General features: G+C 39.8%; 1 protein-coding gene across 7 annotated transcripts in view; it reads left to right on the top strand.

Annotated features, from left to right (window-relative positions):
- The first annotated feature begins 2,280 nt into the window (after nucleotides 1-2,280).
- The window catches only part of TPK1 (thiamin pyrophosphokinase 1), a 353,331-nt gene continuing 341,136 nt past the window's right edge, over nucleotides 2,281-14,475 (top strand). For 3 of the 7 annotated variants that reach the window (XM_087432188.1, XM_087432184.1, XM_087432177.1), the window contains exons 1-2: nucleotides 3,089-3,189; nucleotides 3,602-3,665. In XM_087432188.1, coding sequence (XP_087288314.1) covers nucleotides 3,623-3,665 — 43 coding nt within the window. In that variant the 5' untranslated portion in view covers nucleotides 3,089-3,189; nucleotides 3,602-3,622. Of the gene's footprint in view, nucleotides 2,367-3,087; nucleotides 3,190-3,360; nucleotides 3,484-3,601; nucleotides 3,666-14,475 lie in introns of those variants that run through there. The other 4 variants (XM_087432161.1, XM_087432157.1, XM_087432170.1 and 1 more) reach the window with 4 other exon arrangements.

Here is a 14,475-nt window from a genome sequence, read left to right as displayed (position 1 = left end):
CTTGATGGATGAGCCTGGAGAAGAACTGGAGGAGTAGCATTCCAGGCTTTTGCAAACAATTTCATTATGAACAATCAATAAGTACTCAATGATTGCTTGCTCTTTGCCAGCAACTGTGCTAGAGTGTAAGCATTCAAAGGTGAACAATTAAAATTTGGTCCTTGTTCTTGTGGGAGATCAAGATTTGGCCACCCTGAAATATATCTCTTTACCTTGATTGTTTTCTCTGAGGGACATTTGACCTCCCCCACTAACTGCCTAAAGAATTTGACATGGTGGCTCCTTCCTGGAACAGATCTTCTATCATGATGGCTATAAAGATAATGTAGGATAGAGGTTACAATAGCAAAGGCACCAAGCCTCTTTTATCAAAAAACTGTCTCTCCCTGACCACATTATCTATAGATGACCCCAAAAAGAATTGTCCTCCTGCCCTCTGAAGTCCCAGGCCACTACCCACCCCCAACACGCTCCTCACCTTTAGCTGCAATACTTAAGCAAGCAGCTTAGACAGAGGGACGAGTTGCTCATTTCTGAGTTTCTCCCATGTATACATGTTATTAAACTTGGTATTATTTTCTCCTGCTAACCTGTCTTGTTCATTATTTGGCCAGCCATAAGAACCTTAAGGGAAAGGGCAGAGGGAGATTCTCCCTCTTCCCCCGACATTCTCTTGGAGCCTGCATTTTAGGGTAATTAAATAAAATATAAAAGACTTCAACACAGTGGCTGGAACAAAATAATTGCTCAATAAATGTAAATTTGTATTATTTAAAAGTAGTTTGCAATATGGCAAGTAAATTTATCTCATTGTTCAAATTTGTCTCCCAATGATAGTGATGTCGTGTTTTTCAAATGTTTATTTGCCATTTGAATATCTTCTGTAATTTGCTTGTACTTATATATCCTTGGTCATCATTTTACTGGTTTGTTTTCCTTTTACTGATGGGTTTGTAGTTCTTCATATGATACAGATATGGCAACCACTTGTCTGTTACATGTGCAAATATTCTCCCTCCACCTCCCGTTTGTTGTCTTTTAGTTTCACTAGTGGCATCTTTAAACATGTGGACTTTTGAAATTTATTGTAGTTAAATATTTCAATTTTCTTCCTAATGACTTTGGGAGAAATTTGATCTAGATTACATGTAAAAACTTTGCAAGGACGTATGCTACAATTATAAACAGTGATGTCATCAAGGTGTGTGTGGGATACCATATTGACGGAGAGCGACAAACGTTTGTTGCAAACCTATATATGCCAGGCACCAGGCCAGGTGTTTATCTACACCAAGTCATTTGATCCCTACAGAAACCTTCCTAAGCAGACAACATTGTTTCCCTTTTTCATCTGAGGGAACTGAGGTAGAGTTCCAAGGTCTCACAGCTAGTGGGTGATATAGTTGAAATGGCCTGCCTACCCCAACTGTGATCACAAACTCATAATATTTAATTTTACAAATATCCGAAGCCCCTAGCAGTCTGGTTTAAAATTCAGTATGAGATAGGTGTATCCTGGGCTTAAGGGTGGTTAAAGTGAAAAACATCTGGAAGTTCTATTTGATATGATAGCTAAAAAAGTTAAATGAGCATAGGCAACGTTGTACTCTTCAATGGTTGACTCACTCCTGGAACTTTGTGATAAAACGTGTCAAAGGTAAACAGCCGGATTAAAGTGGTGAAAACAGATTTTATCTAGTAACTACTGACAGGAGAAAGAGGGGAGCTCCATTCCGGTTTGTGCAGAGGTGCTTTGGACGTTTTAAAGGGAAAATAAGAGAGGGGGAAGATGGGGGCTGAGCAGTCAGAGAAGTGAAAAATTACAAAGGGCTGGTCAGTATGAATGCGGTTAGGACAGCTCTATTTGCTGGTTGGCAGCTATGGAAGTCAGGATTCTGTCCTCCCACAGAGATGGGAGAGAGAGGCCCTGTCCTTCCTGATGACTACATTCACAGGAATGGCTCTCAGGTCCTCGAGACAGAGAGGCACTTCTGAGTTGTGAGAGATACATGTTCACAACTGTAAGCCCTTTGGGAGGTCAAGGCCTATCATCAGGTGTTGGCTAGAACAAATAGTAAATTCTCCCTGCAGCCTTGAGCATTCTCGGGCAGGCATTTTAATACGGGGGTGGGGGAGGGGTCGGGGTCATCCTAGGGACAGGCCTCATGCTGCTAGAAGTCAAGCTGGAATTAGATCACGTGTCTTAGTGCAGGGGTTTGCAGGAGCTGTTACGTGCTGAGAGCTGTGCAGTTCTCAGAACCACGATTTACGAGCAACATTAGATACAGGGAATGGGAACCAGGATGGTCGAGTCTGAAATCACATCATACAGGAACCTTGAGAGCATTGAGTTTACCCTAGACAAGGTAAAGCCTAGGGAGTGTAACTCTCTTCAGCCACATCTAAGAGGGCTATGAGGACCAGAGATCCCTCCAACATGTGACAGTCCGGGGTGGGGGGGGGGGGTGGGAGTGGGCAGTGGTAGTTGCAGGGAGTAGACTTTTGCCTAAAGAAAGAACGAACTTTTCTGGAGGTTAGGCCCGCTCCGTCTTGGAAAAGGCTGCATGGCCACAGAATGCGCTCTTCATCTTGGGAGCGCTGGAGCGGGCGGAGCTGCACGTAGGTAGGCGGCTTCAAGTTTCTTCCAAGTAAAACTTCCTATGATTGTTTCCACCAAGCGAAGGAAGGAAAGAGCCTAGCGAAGGCGTGCTCAGTGGGGATACTGCGGGGTGGGAGACAGCCGAGAGCAGGAGGACCGAGAAGGGTGCTGGAGAACCTGGGAATCTGCTTGGCTCTGAAGCCAGGCTGAAGAAGGGTGACGGGGCATTTGCTGCTCGGTCCCGAGCAAACAGCGGCCTCCTTGCTGAAGTTCCGTGAAGAGCGCGCGGCAGAAACACCAGAACTAGTTGCAGGGCAGAACTCGCCTCGAAGAGCGGCAGCGCTGGAGGAAGGCGGCGGGCGGAGCGGCAGCCGGGCGCCGGCACCCGGGACGCGCGGTCGGGCGGGGCACGCGGCTCGCACGCGCCGCCGGCGCCCGGAAGGAGGCGGGGCCGCCTCGCGCGCCCTTCACTTAAACCTGGGGGCGCCGGCCGCGCGCTCCCCGAGGCGCCTCAGCCGAGCGCCGAGCGGTCGATCGCCCTCCCTCCCGCAGCCTGCTCTCCGCTCGCCGGCGGCTCCACCCGCCATTGTGTAAGTGCGACTGCAGCCCGGCGCGCCGCCCGCGTCCTCGGCGCGCGGGCCGTGGGATGCGGCGGGAGCGCGGGAGGGGGCGGCCGCCTCTCGCTCCCGCGGAGTCCCCGGATGGTGACGGATGCGCGGGGAGAGGCTGCGAGGGGCGGCCCGGCGGGGGCACGGGTGGCGCCCGCTTGCGGCGCGCCGGAGTCCCGCGGGGCTCCGGCCTCCCGCGTCCTCGCTCCTCCCCGCGCGGCGCCCCCGGCCGAGTCGCGCCCGGGCTGGAACGCCGAGCGCCGGGCTCGCTCCAAGGTCCGCCCCTTAGCACGCCTCCCGGAGCATTGCATTAAAGCGGCCAGAGGTTCTGGCGAGTTCGCGCGCTGTTTAATTAGACAGGAGAAATTCTAACGTGGCATTTTTATTTTTTTAGCGCAGAGGCCAATAATCCGATATGGAGCATGCCTTTACCCCGTTGGAACCCCTGCTTCCCACTGGTACTGTATTTCTTCCACGTTTTACGGTGTCATTGACGTGCCGCTCCCCAGAGCTCTGAAGAGTTACAAGGGCTGGACTGTAGACGGAGGATGGTTTACAGTCCGCCTCTGATTTCCTAGCTCTGAGCCCTTAGGCTTGTCACTTAACCTCTCGTGCCTCAGTTTCCTCATCTGAAAAAACGAGGATAGGTATTAGTCCTTGCCGTATGGAGTTGTTGTGAGGACTAAGTGACTTGATATGTTGTATGCATTCCACCTGGAGAAGAGTAAGCACTACCTGAAATGTTAGCTGTTAGGCCTCCAACCGCAGACTAGTCTCTAACAGCAGAACATTAGGCACCAAAGTAAAGATCAGCCTGTCCGTTGTGCATTTTTAATCCATTGAAAGTGCCCGAGATTTTCCAATAAAACATTAGTTAGTGGCTATATAAAACGTTTTAAAGATACAACACTCAAGGAGTTTTAGTTTCAAATTATTGTGATTCAGATGGAAATAGAGGGAATAAGTGTTGGAGGCTAATTGTTACTAGCATTCATGCTCATGTAGTAGTTGACTTGTGTGATAATTTTGTAATATTAAATATATTTTTTGTTTACCGGTTTTTATTGTGTTTCTGTTGGGTAGAACTTCTGGTTTGTCAGTTTATAAATTTAAACGGAATGCATAATTTTTTAACTTTTAGAGTTGTTTTCAGTTAACACATGAATTCCTGGGTTTTGTTTAGGGTACTGAATTTGCTTTGAACTTGACAATTTTTCCACATCCTGGGAGTGTTGGTGGTAAAACAATTAAAGAATAAAAGTAGAGGACTTGACTCCTTACTCTCCATTCACTATGCTAAGTTGTTTACATACACCTTTATAGCTTATTTACAGGTGAAGGAAAACAGAGACAGAACGAGAATCTGAACCTAGACATGGTTGACTTGGTTAGGAGGTTGGGTGTTTCATTATTACGGTACACAGCATTTCAAAAGTTCAGAAAAGCATTGGCAAACATAAACATTTTGCAAATTAAATATCATAGTTCTCAACTATCTGGTAATAGCCGGATCAACAGCATTTGCAAGAGTAAACGTGAGCCAGGTAGCCTGTTGACTTTCAGATTTGTTACTAAAACCTAAGCACTTTACTGACTGAAGATTTCTAGAGTTTTCTAGATTGAAGGCAGTTTATCATAGAGATAGTGAGTGTCACATAGTAAAGTTTAGACCCAGGAATCAGAATCTCTGGGTTTAAATCCTAGCTTTGCCACTTACTAGTTATCTGACCTTGTATTTCAGTTTCTTTATCTGTAAAATAGGAATACTTCGCAGGGTTATTGTGACTGTAAATGAGTTGTAATACATGTAAAGCCCTTCGTGTCAATAGCGATGAGCTGTTATATTGGGCAGTAAGTTTAAAGGGAAAACAAAAAGGCAATTGGATTTCAGGGTCAATGCTGATATGGAGAAGGTTTGGAGCAATAGACTGTAGTCAAGACAGACAGCTCTGCTCCCTCTGTTTTTGGCAAAGCCTTGGTAAGAGGGCTTTGATGCCTTAAGTCAGACCCTTGTAAGCCCGGCACTGGAGTAGGGCATATGGGGGAACTGTAAGAGCTGTGATATCCTGTAGAAGCACAGATCCAAGGAGAGGGAATCCAGTGCTCCCCTGGGGGCTTCTGTGTGATTTAGTGGTTCTCACAGTTTCTTCCTCTCATTCTTCTGGGTAAAAGCATGTAGAGATTCCTGTCTCATCTCAAGCCCTGGCCTTGAGACGAGGGCCCCAGGCAAGTTTATGCTTGACTCTAGACGTGTAAGAGATGTTTAAAAACAGAACGTTGTATTATGAGGGACCAGTGCAATGTCCAGCCCTTTATAGTAATTCAGTCACTGTTAGAGGTTAGAGAGATTACCTTCACCAAACAGACATTTAATACTTATTTAGCAGAGAAGTCGTTTTTCTGTTAACTTCTGTGAATTTGATTTGTAGGCATGATATACCTGTAATGCTGACTCACATTTACTATAGTGGACAATCTAACAATTAAGCTGATTCTCTTACGATTAACTAATTGCTAAGTGGACCAAAATGCTTGTGTTTCTGGGATGGTCTAGCTCAGATTTTTAAAAAATAATCTTTATTTTTTGTAACTAAAGTAAGGGCTTATTATTTAAAGAAAAACTATTGTCAAAACCTAGAATGTGCAAGTTTCCTGTAATCCCTCTTCTAGAAATAACTATTAACTGTTGGCATAAGTCCTAAATACTTATTTTGGTACATATGTCCAGTATATTGTTGCTCTTGTTTTAAGCAAAATGGATTCATACTATCAATTGTTTTGTAAATTACTCTTTTGGGGCAAGGAGTGAAAATATATAAATATTTTTTACTATAAACATTTATGTGCTCTTTGTTCAATTTTTTTCAAAATAGAAGTGTTTCTAAAGTAACAAGTCCATCCTACTTACCAGAGATTATCATTCTAAAACTTTGTGTTCTTCTAAATGGTGTGTATATATAAATAAGTAAATAAAATAGGACCTGTTTTACACCCTTTCCTGCAACTTTTCACTTACTACTTTGTTATGGTCCATTTGTATAGATATTCCAATTTTGTTTTTTTAATGGGCAGTATAAACTCAAATGAACTAGTCTTTCTTAATAGACATTTAGGTTATTTCTAGTTTTTATTGTTATAATCTACAGTGCATATCTTTGATCATAATATTTCTGCATATTTATGTGAGTATATCAGGCTACATTTCTAGAATTGGAATTGCTGGATCAAAGGGTATGTTTGCATTTCTGTTATCAAGAGGAACTAACAACTAGTTAGTGTATAGCCTTTGATGCAAGGTGCTGTGGGGGATACAAAAGTGAACCCTTCTATCCAGGGGTTTATGGTCTTTTGGAGAGTCAAGAACAAAATGAGGATTCTAGTTAGGTGTTCAAATTATGTGGTATAGAACCCACATAGGAACCTTAGGGACTCAGGAGGAGATGAGGACAGGCTGGGGTAGGAAAAGAGATCTGGAGTGGACAGATAGACATCTCCTGGGCCTCCAGAAATGCCCTGGATTTAAATGGAGAGAGGCCTAGGGGAAGCAGCAGAGCCCTGCAGGTGATGGTCTGACTGTGACGAGTTCACCTGGTGGTGAGTGAAGAGAAAGAGAGTCTGGCTAGGTTGGAGAGTGCAGATGGAGATTTTGGAAGAAAGCGGTTGAGCAGTGAGGTAAAACCAGATTGTGGAGGATAGAGAAATTGAATGCAGGGTATGAGAGAGAAAGTTTTTGAAGTTTCTGTGTCCTTCCTCCTTTGGAACATTCTATACGAGGCAGCCTTTTATATACCCTAAAACTCAATTAATTTGTGTCATGCATGTCATGATTCTGCATTGTGATCATATATAGGTTGAAGTCCTTATCTTGGCCTTGAAGACCCTCCAAGATCTGATTCCTAGCTGCTTTTCCAGAATACTTTTTTTATCGTTCACCTCTCTATGCCCATTCCAAACTGAACTACCCACTGTTGACTTATGTGAACGTTTGTACCAGCTTCAATACTCCTGCCTTAGCTCGTGCTACATTTATCACGTGGAATGTTCTTTTCCACTCCTTAGAATTGTTCTTAAGTTTTAGCCATTCCGGTGGGTGTGTAGAGGGATCTCTGTGATTTTAATTTGCATTTCCCTTATGGCAGAATGCTCATCTTGTTACATGTTTATTGGGTGTTTTCATATCTTTTGTGAAATGTTTATGTCTCTTGCCATTTTTCTGTTGGGTTGTTTTTTGTTTTTTACATCAATTTGTAGGAGTTTTTTTGTGTTTTAAATTGAGATATAATTGACATACAACACTGTATTAGTTTTAGGTATACTACATAATGGTTTGCTGTGTATATTTTTGGGAAATGATTACCAAGTAGGAGTTTCTTTATATATTCTGGATACAGTTCTTTAAATCTTGATTTTATCATCAATGAAGTAGAGAGAATGACACTTTCCAAGGAGAGCTGTTGTGAAGATTAAAGAATATCTGTAAAGTATTTAACACTGATACATAGTAAGAGCAGACATTTGAATTGTTTCTCTAATTGCCTTCTTAACTTTTTATCTAAAGGTTTTTTTTTCAGTTGAGAAGAATAATATTTAAATGGTGAGGGCATACTATTGCTGTTTTAAACTCTGTAAATATAGGTGCCTTTTCAAAATATTCTTATAAATCTGGACTTTTTTTGCTTTGTTCCTCAGAGTCTGTGATCATTTTAGTTTTTATCATGAAGCTTTAATATTTAGAACTCCATATGTTTGAAAGCAAAGTTTATTTATTTTAAACACTTCATAAAATAAAAGTGAAAAGTCAAACCATCCTCACAATCATTATTTCACATGTGCTTATTTCACAAACTTAAGACACAGAGCAAACAGATACAGAGGTTTTAATTTCTGGTTTAATAAAAATACAGATGTTATTTTTAAGTTTTTGTGTATTTTTATGACATAGTACATAGGCATTAATAAGTTAGAAGGTATAGATTTAAAAAATGAAATAAAAATGCCATATTCCAGTCTTTTGGAGATTACCACTGTTATCTTCATGTATGGGTGTATTTGGTATGTGAGTATTTATATTTATGTCCTGCCAGTTATTTGCTGTGTATAAATATACAGTTAGGTATTTTTTTTGCTGAGGAAGATTCACTCTGAGCTAACATCTGTTGTCAGTCTTCCTCTATTTTGTATGTGGGTCGCTGCCACAGCGTGGCTGCCAATGAGTGGTGTAGGTCTGCGCCCAGGAACCGAACCTGGGCCCCTGAAGAGCGCGCCGAACTTAACCACTAGGCCACAGGGCCGGCCCCGAGGTATTTTAAACCAAAATAAGAACATGCTGTAAGTTGCTTTATTCAGTTCATAACTCCACTTTTCCATGTCAAATTTCATAATATCTAATACCATCCATATTTAAATTTTCCCGTTGTTCCAAAAATAACTTTTCCAGTTGTTTGTTCCAAACTAGGACCCCCGTGCATTTAGTTCAGCCTTTGTAAATCTAGCACAGTTGTCCCTCACGTTTTAGGTCCTTAACATTGAATATTGACATTTTAAATAAAGCTTTTACATCACTCTTAAGTGGATCCAATGGACTAAAAAATACAGCAATTTGCGATGGATCATCATTCACTTAAAAAAAATATAATAAACTCTGAGTCAAAAGTTCCATTTTATTTTCCCCACATAATTTGATCATCATAAATAAATTTTATGCGAAAGTCTTGTATCTGTTACTCTATATTTCTTTGCAAAAAGGTTATATGCATTTAAATTTTAAAAAGATTCCTGTGACCATAATGCTCTTGGGAGTTATTTCTTCTGAACTGAATTACCATTGTTGAGGTTTATTCTGAACTGAATTACCATTTTAAGTATTATGAGTATGCACTTGAGCAAGTCCATGTAATTATATTACAAATTTTTGTAATAACTAACATTTACACAACACTGTGTGCTAGGCATAGATTTAATGCTTCAACAGGATAAAGCCTATAGAAAAGTTTTGGAACTAGAAAACCCAGGTTTGAGTTTTAGCCACCCTCTTCACTAGTTATGTGACCTTGGGCATGTCATTTAATTTCTTAGGGCCGGCCCCGTGGCTTAGCGGTTAAGTGCGTGCGCTCTGATGCTGGCGGCCCGGGTTCGGATCCCGGGCGCGCACAGACCCAGCGCTTCTCCCGCCATGCTGAGGCCAAGTCCCACATACAGCAACTAGAAGGATGTGCAACTATGACATACAACTATCTACTGGGGCTTTGGGGGAAAAAATAAATAAATAAAATTAAAAAAAAAAAATAATAATAATTTCTTAGAGCCTTAGTTTCTTTATCCGTGTAAAATAAGAATATATCCAAACATGAAGTCCTTGGGAAAATTTAAGATACAATGTATGAAAAGCAAGTTTAAGAAGTAGAGTCCTATGCAAATACAGAATACTTTCCACTATATGAACTTTATTATACTGATTATTAAATTTTGAAATCCTTGCATTCTTTTTCTAATTAATTCTCAAAGGAGATACCTACATATTTTAGTAGTCCAGGTAGGTGAAAGTATTCAGGCAAGTCTACCAGAACTATTCTCTTTGTTCTCTGAATTTTGTGTTTTTCTTCCGTGCTTGTTGAACTTTGTTATTTGTGGATGCATGAAATTATGAATAGTGGACGTAGTTTTTTTTGTTTTTTTTTTAATTTTTTTTTTTTTGTGAGGAAGATCAGCCCTGAGCTAACATCCATGCCAATCCTCCTCTTTTTGCTGAGAAAGATGGGCTCTGAGCTAACATCTATTGCCAATCCTCCTCCTTTTTTTTCCCCAAAGCCCCAGTAGATAGTTGTACGTCATAGTTGCACATCCTTCTAGTTGCTGTATGTGGGATGCGGCTTCAGCGTGGCTGGAGAAGCAGTGTGCCGGTGCCTGCCCGGGATCCAAACCGGGCCGCCAGTAGCGGAGCGTGGGCACTTAACCGCCAAGCCATAGGGCCGGCCCTGGATGTAGTTTTTTTGATGCCTCACGGTTAAGTGGTGATTGTATTCAGTATAATGTTCATGCCATCTCTTATACCTGGAACTTAATTTCCATTGAAAATGCCTGATTAAGTTCACAAAAGGCATAATAAAACCTGAAGATGGGTATTAGCGTTTCCCGATTTACTAGTGGCCAATTTGGGAATCCCTGGGTAATGTGTACCTGAAGTTCTGACTCCTTCGTAATGGTAAAGTGTATACTGGCCACCTACATCAGTAGTTCTTTGTATTTTGCAGCGACAGACAGACCTCTCAAGAATTGGTGATGACGTTCATAGGTACCAAACATGGCCTTAACCTTAAACTATTAACTCCCTTCTTTAATCTCTACTCAGCAAATCATAGTAAGAATAACATAAGGGTAGATTTGAGTCATTTGCATTTGCTTTTATTTTTAAATTAAAGATTAAAGATACTTCAATATATAGTAGTAAGACACTTCTGGTCACATCTCCCAACTAAGTAAGCAATCTTGTTAGAAACTTCTGGTTTAGTCTCTTCTCTAGATCTGTGCTGTCCAATACAGTGACCGCTAGCGACATGTGGCCACTGAGCACTTGAAATATGGCTAGGGTGACTGAAGAACTGCATTTATACTTTAGTGTAAAACTCCACTCAGTTATTGGAAAAATTTTAAGTGTTTGGAACAATGTTTTAGTTTACTGGGGCTGCCATAACAAAGTGCCATGGCGTGGGTGGCTTAAACAATAGAAATTTATTTTCTCACAATTCTCAGGAACTCCAAGATTAAGGTGTTGGCAGGTTTGGTTTCTTCTGAGGCCTCTCTCCTTGGCTTGCAGGTGGCCGTCTTCTTGCTGTGTCCCCACATGTTGCTCCCTGATCTGTGTGTCTTCTGTGTTCTAATCTGTTCTTATAAGGATACCTACCAGTCATACTGGATTAGGCCCACCCATATGACTTCATTTTACCTTAACTGTCCCTTTAAAGGCCCTATCACCAAATATAGTCACATTCTGAGATACTGGAGGTTAGGACTTCATAAGAATTTGTCGGGGACACAATTCATCCTAAAACAGATTGGGTATTTCAATTTACTTTTTCAGCTGTGAATTTTTTTTAAGTTGACTTGGTCTTGTATTTCAGAATTCTCATGATTACCAAGTAAGGGAGGTTTTAATAGCACTCCAGCAAAATATAGCTGGTATATGAATCAAAAAGAGTCAGTTTTGGTCTTATTTAGTTGCTGTTTTGTACTTACATAACAAAATTTTCTCTGTTCCTTTGGTGCTTCTTGAGTATCTAGAAAAATAAAAAGATTGGCAGACTTTACTGTGAAAGTGTTTAGTCTACAGCCAGTTTAATGTAGTAGAAATGTAATTTCGTATGTAATTTAAGATTTTCTAGTTGCTTCATTAAAAAGGTAAAACAAATGAATTTAATTTTAATTATATATTTATTTAACCTAATGTATCTAAAATGTTATTTCAACATATAATCAGAATAAACAGTTATTAATGCAATCGTTTACATTATTTTGTACTAAATCTTCAAACTCCAGTGTGTAGTTTATACGTCTAGCACGTCTCAATTCAGATGCTAAATTTTCATTAGAAGTACTGGATCTACATTTAGATTGTCATAATTTGTCAAATATTTTGCTTTTATTCATATCAGCAAGGAGCAACTCATAGACTCATAATTTTGGAATGAACTTTGTACACAGGGAATAGAATATTCCTTTTCCAAGGAAAGCCTTTGGAAACAGGTATTGGAGATAGAACTGGGACTAAAACCTGGGTTTTCTAACTATATATTTTTCCTAATATCAACATGGCTTTTTTGTTCTTTAAGTTAAAGCACCATGTCTGCTTTGAAACTTGGAAAACTTGCAGGGTTTTTTTTTTTTTTTAAAGAAACTTTCATCTCTTTATGGACGGCAAAGAAACCTCTGGCTAAAGCTGCTGCTTAAAGGTTGTGATATTTTTGTTATCTAGGGCTAGCTAAAACATCTAAGAGACAAAGCAGTGGATTTTCCAGTTTCCAGGGTTAATCCTCTTAGTTTACTCTCCTACCCAATTAGAAATCCACTCTGGCAGTCTTCAAGTCTCTTGAATGTTCATGGGAAATTTCCTGCTTTGAGTATACATGCTTTTGTTGGTATATAACTCATAATTGTTGGAATCCTTCCTTTTTGTTCTCCTTAGTTTATTTCTAACTTACTAAGACTTGCTGCCATAACCACAGTTCACTTTGTGTGTTTGATGTAGTTTAACTTTTCCCTGTATTTTACTTGATTTTCATATTTGCCTTAATTTTTGTTGTTTTAATTAGTTTCGTTATATTTGATGACAAAAATGTTTGGTTTATCCTCACTGTTAATGGCAAAATTGTTTCTTTTGCCTTAAGTAATATCTCATTAGCTTTATAAGGCATCTTTTCCACATCATCCAGAGAATCAATTTCCTGTGTTTAGTGGTATTAAGTCTCTGTAGCATCCCCCCCCATCTTTTCCATATTAGCATTTTAATAGCTACGTGCTTTTAGAAACTAAAGCTTCTAAATTGAATTTAAAAATAATCTTAAATCTTAAAAAAAGTCTTCTAAATTGATACTTTGTAGCATTCTGAGAAATAATAGTATTTCTTTAGATGTAACAATTGGAAATATCAAGTGAAGCTGTGGGCACAGTTTTAATATTCAGAATGCTAAAATGTTATGGCTTGATCACACCAAAAAAAAAAAAAAAATCTTCTCTGGGTTTTGATACATAACACCAGATGTCTTTGGAGGTTTTCTAGGAAAATGAGGTGTGTTCGTGCATTAACTTCCCATCAAATGAATTTTATTACCTTTTTTTCTTGGTTAAATCCCTCAGGAAGAGTTATTCTTTGTAGGTGGCAAACAGATGCTCAAACAAATGGATTTCATTCTGAGAGTATTCCTGTATCTTTATCACACCATTGTCTTTGAAGGTATTCATTTATCACAGTGGAATAGTTTCTTTTGTTTTTATGGCTTCCATAGAATTTAAGCTTTTGATTTACTCTTAGGTCACGAGGAAGTTTGTGGCTTCCGGCCCAATTGCTGCTGTTTGTGTTGAGGCAACTTTATTTTTCTTTTTCAAAGTAGGAAAACTGCTCTTGCAGTGTCTTGCTAACCTAAGTAAAAATGCTGTGCATAGTGAGTCTTACGCATAGAGAGAAGACCTTAGAAATCTTTGTGTTCCCAAGGCAAGTGTGTCTTCATTAGCATCACTCTGAGATGGCTATCTGGATTTTTTGGTTGAACATTTCAGGTAGCTCTGTCTTTTTGAGAAAACATATACTATTGGACAACTGATTGTTAAAAATGTGTATTGAAAATAAGCTGAAATTGACCTTTAGTTATCTTATTTTCCAGCTGAAATTGTACAGGAGACTTTTACTTGCTTTCTGCTTAATTGCCTTCAAATATTGAAAAAACCTGGACCAGATTTTTCTTATTTTTTCTCTTTTTCCATGCTAAATGTTATAGTCATTTGTTCAACAATTATTTGAGTGCCTGCCATGTACCAGAGACCATTCTAGGCATTGGAAGACATACCAGCAATTTTCCTTACAGTTCGTACTTTCCTGATCCACTACCCAGTGTAGGCATCAGTAATTTTCTTTTGGAAAATCAGATGTTCTTTCAAGAATGCTTACTGGGAGCCTGTTTTCCATTTTTTTAAAGAGTTTATTTTTTTTAGAGTAGTTTTAGGTTTACAACAAAATGAAGAGGAAGGTGCATAGATTTCCCATTATACACAGGCATGGCCTCCCCCCTTATCAGCATCCCTCACCAGAGTGGTACATTTGTTAGAATTGATGAACCTATATTGACACATCATAATCACCCAAAGTCCCTAACTTACATTAGGGTCCACTATTGGTGTTATACATTCTGTGGGTTTGGACAAATGTGTAATGAAATATATCAATCATCATATCATACAGAGTATTTTCATTACCCTAAAAGTCCTCTGTACTCTGCCTATTTATCAACCACCGCCCCCCACCAGCAACCACTGATCTTATTTTCTCCATAGTTTTGCCTTTTCCAGAATAGCATATAATTGAAATCATATAGTATGTAGCTTTTTCAGACTGGCTTCTTTCACTTCACTTCTTTCACTTATTATTACACATTTAAAGTTTCTCCATATCTTTTCATGGCTTGATAGCTCCTTTCTTTTTAGTGCTGAATAATATTCCATTGTCTGGATGTACCACAGTTTGTTTATCCATTCACCTACTGAAGGACTTCTTGGTTGCTC

This window comes from Ceratotherium simum, chromosome 1 (genome assembly GCF_057802395.1).
Source record: "Ceratotherium simum simum isolate JZ-2026a chromosome 1, ASM5780239v1, whole genome shotgun sequence".
Taxonomy (NCBI): Eukaryota; Metazoa; Chordata; class Mammalia; order Perissodactyla; family Rhinocerotidae; genus Ceratotherium; species Ceratotherium simum.
The sequence above is the reverse complement of the archived record's forward strand: the minus strand, read 5'-3'. Positions and strand labels throughout refer to the sequence as shown.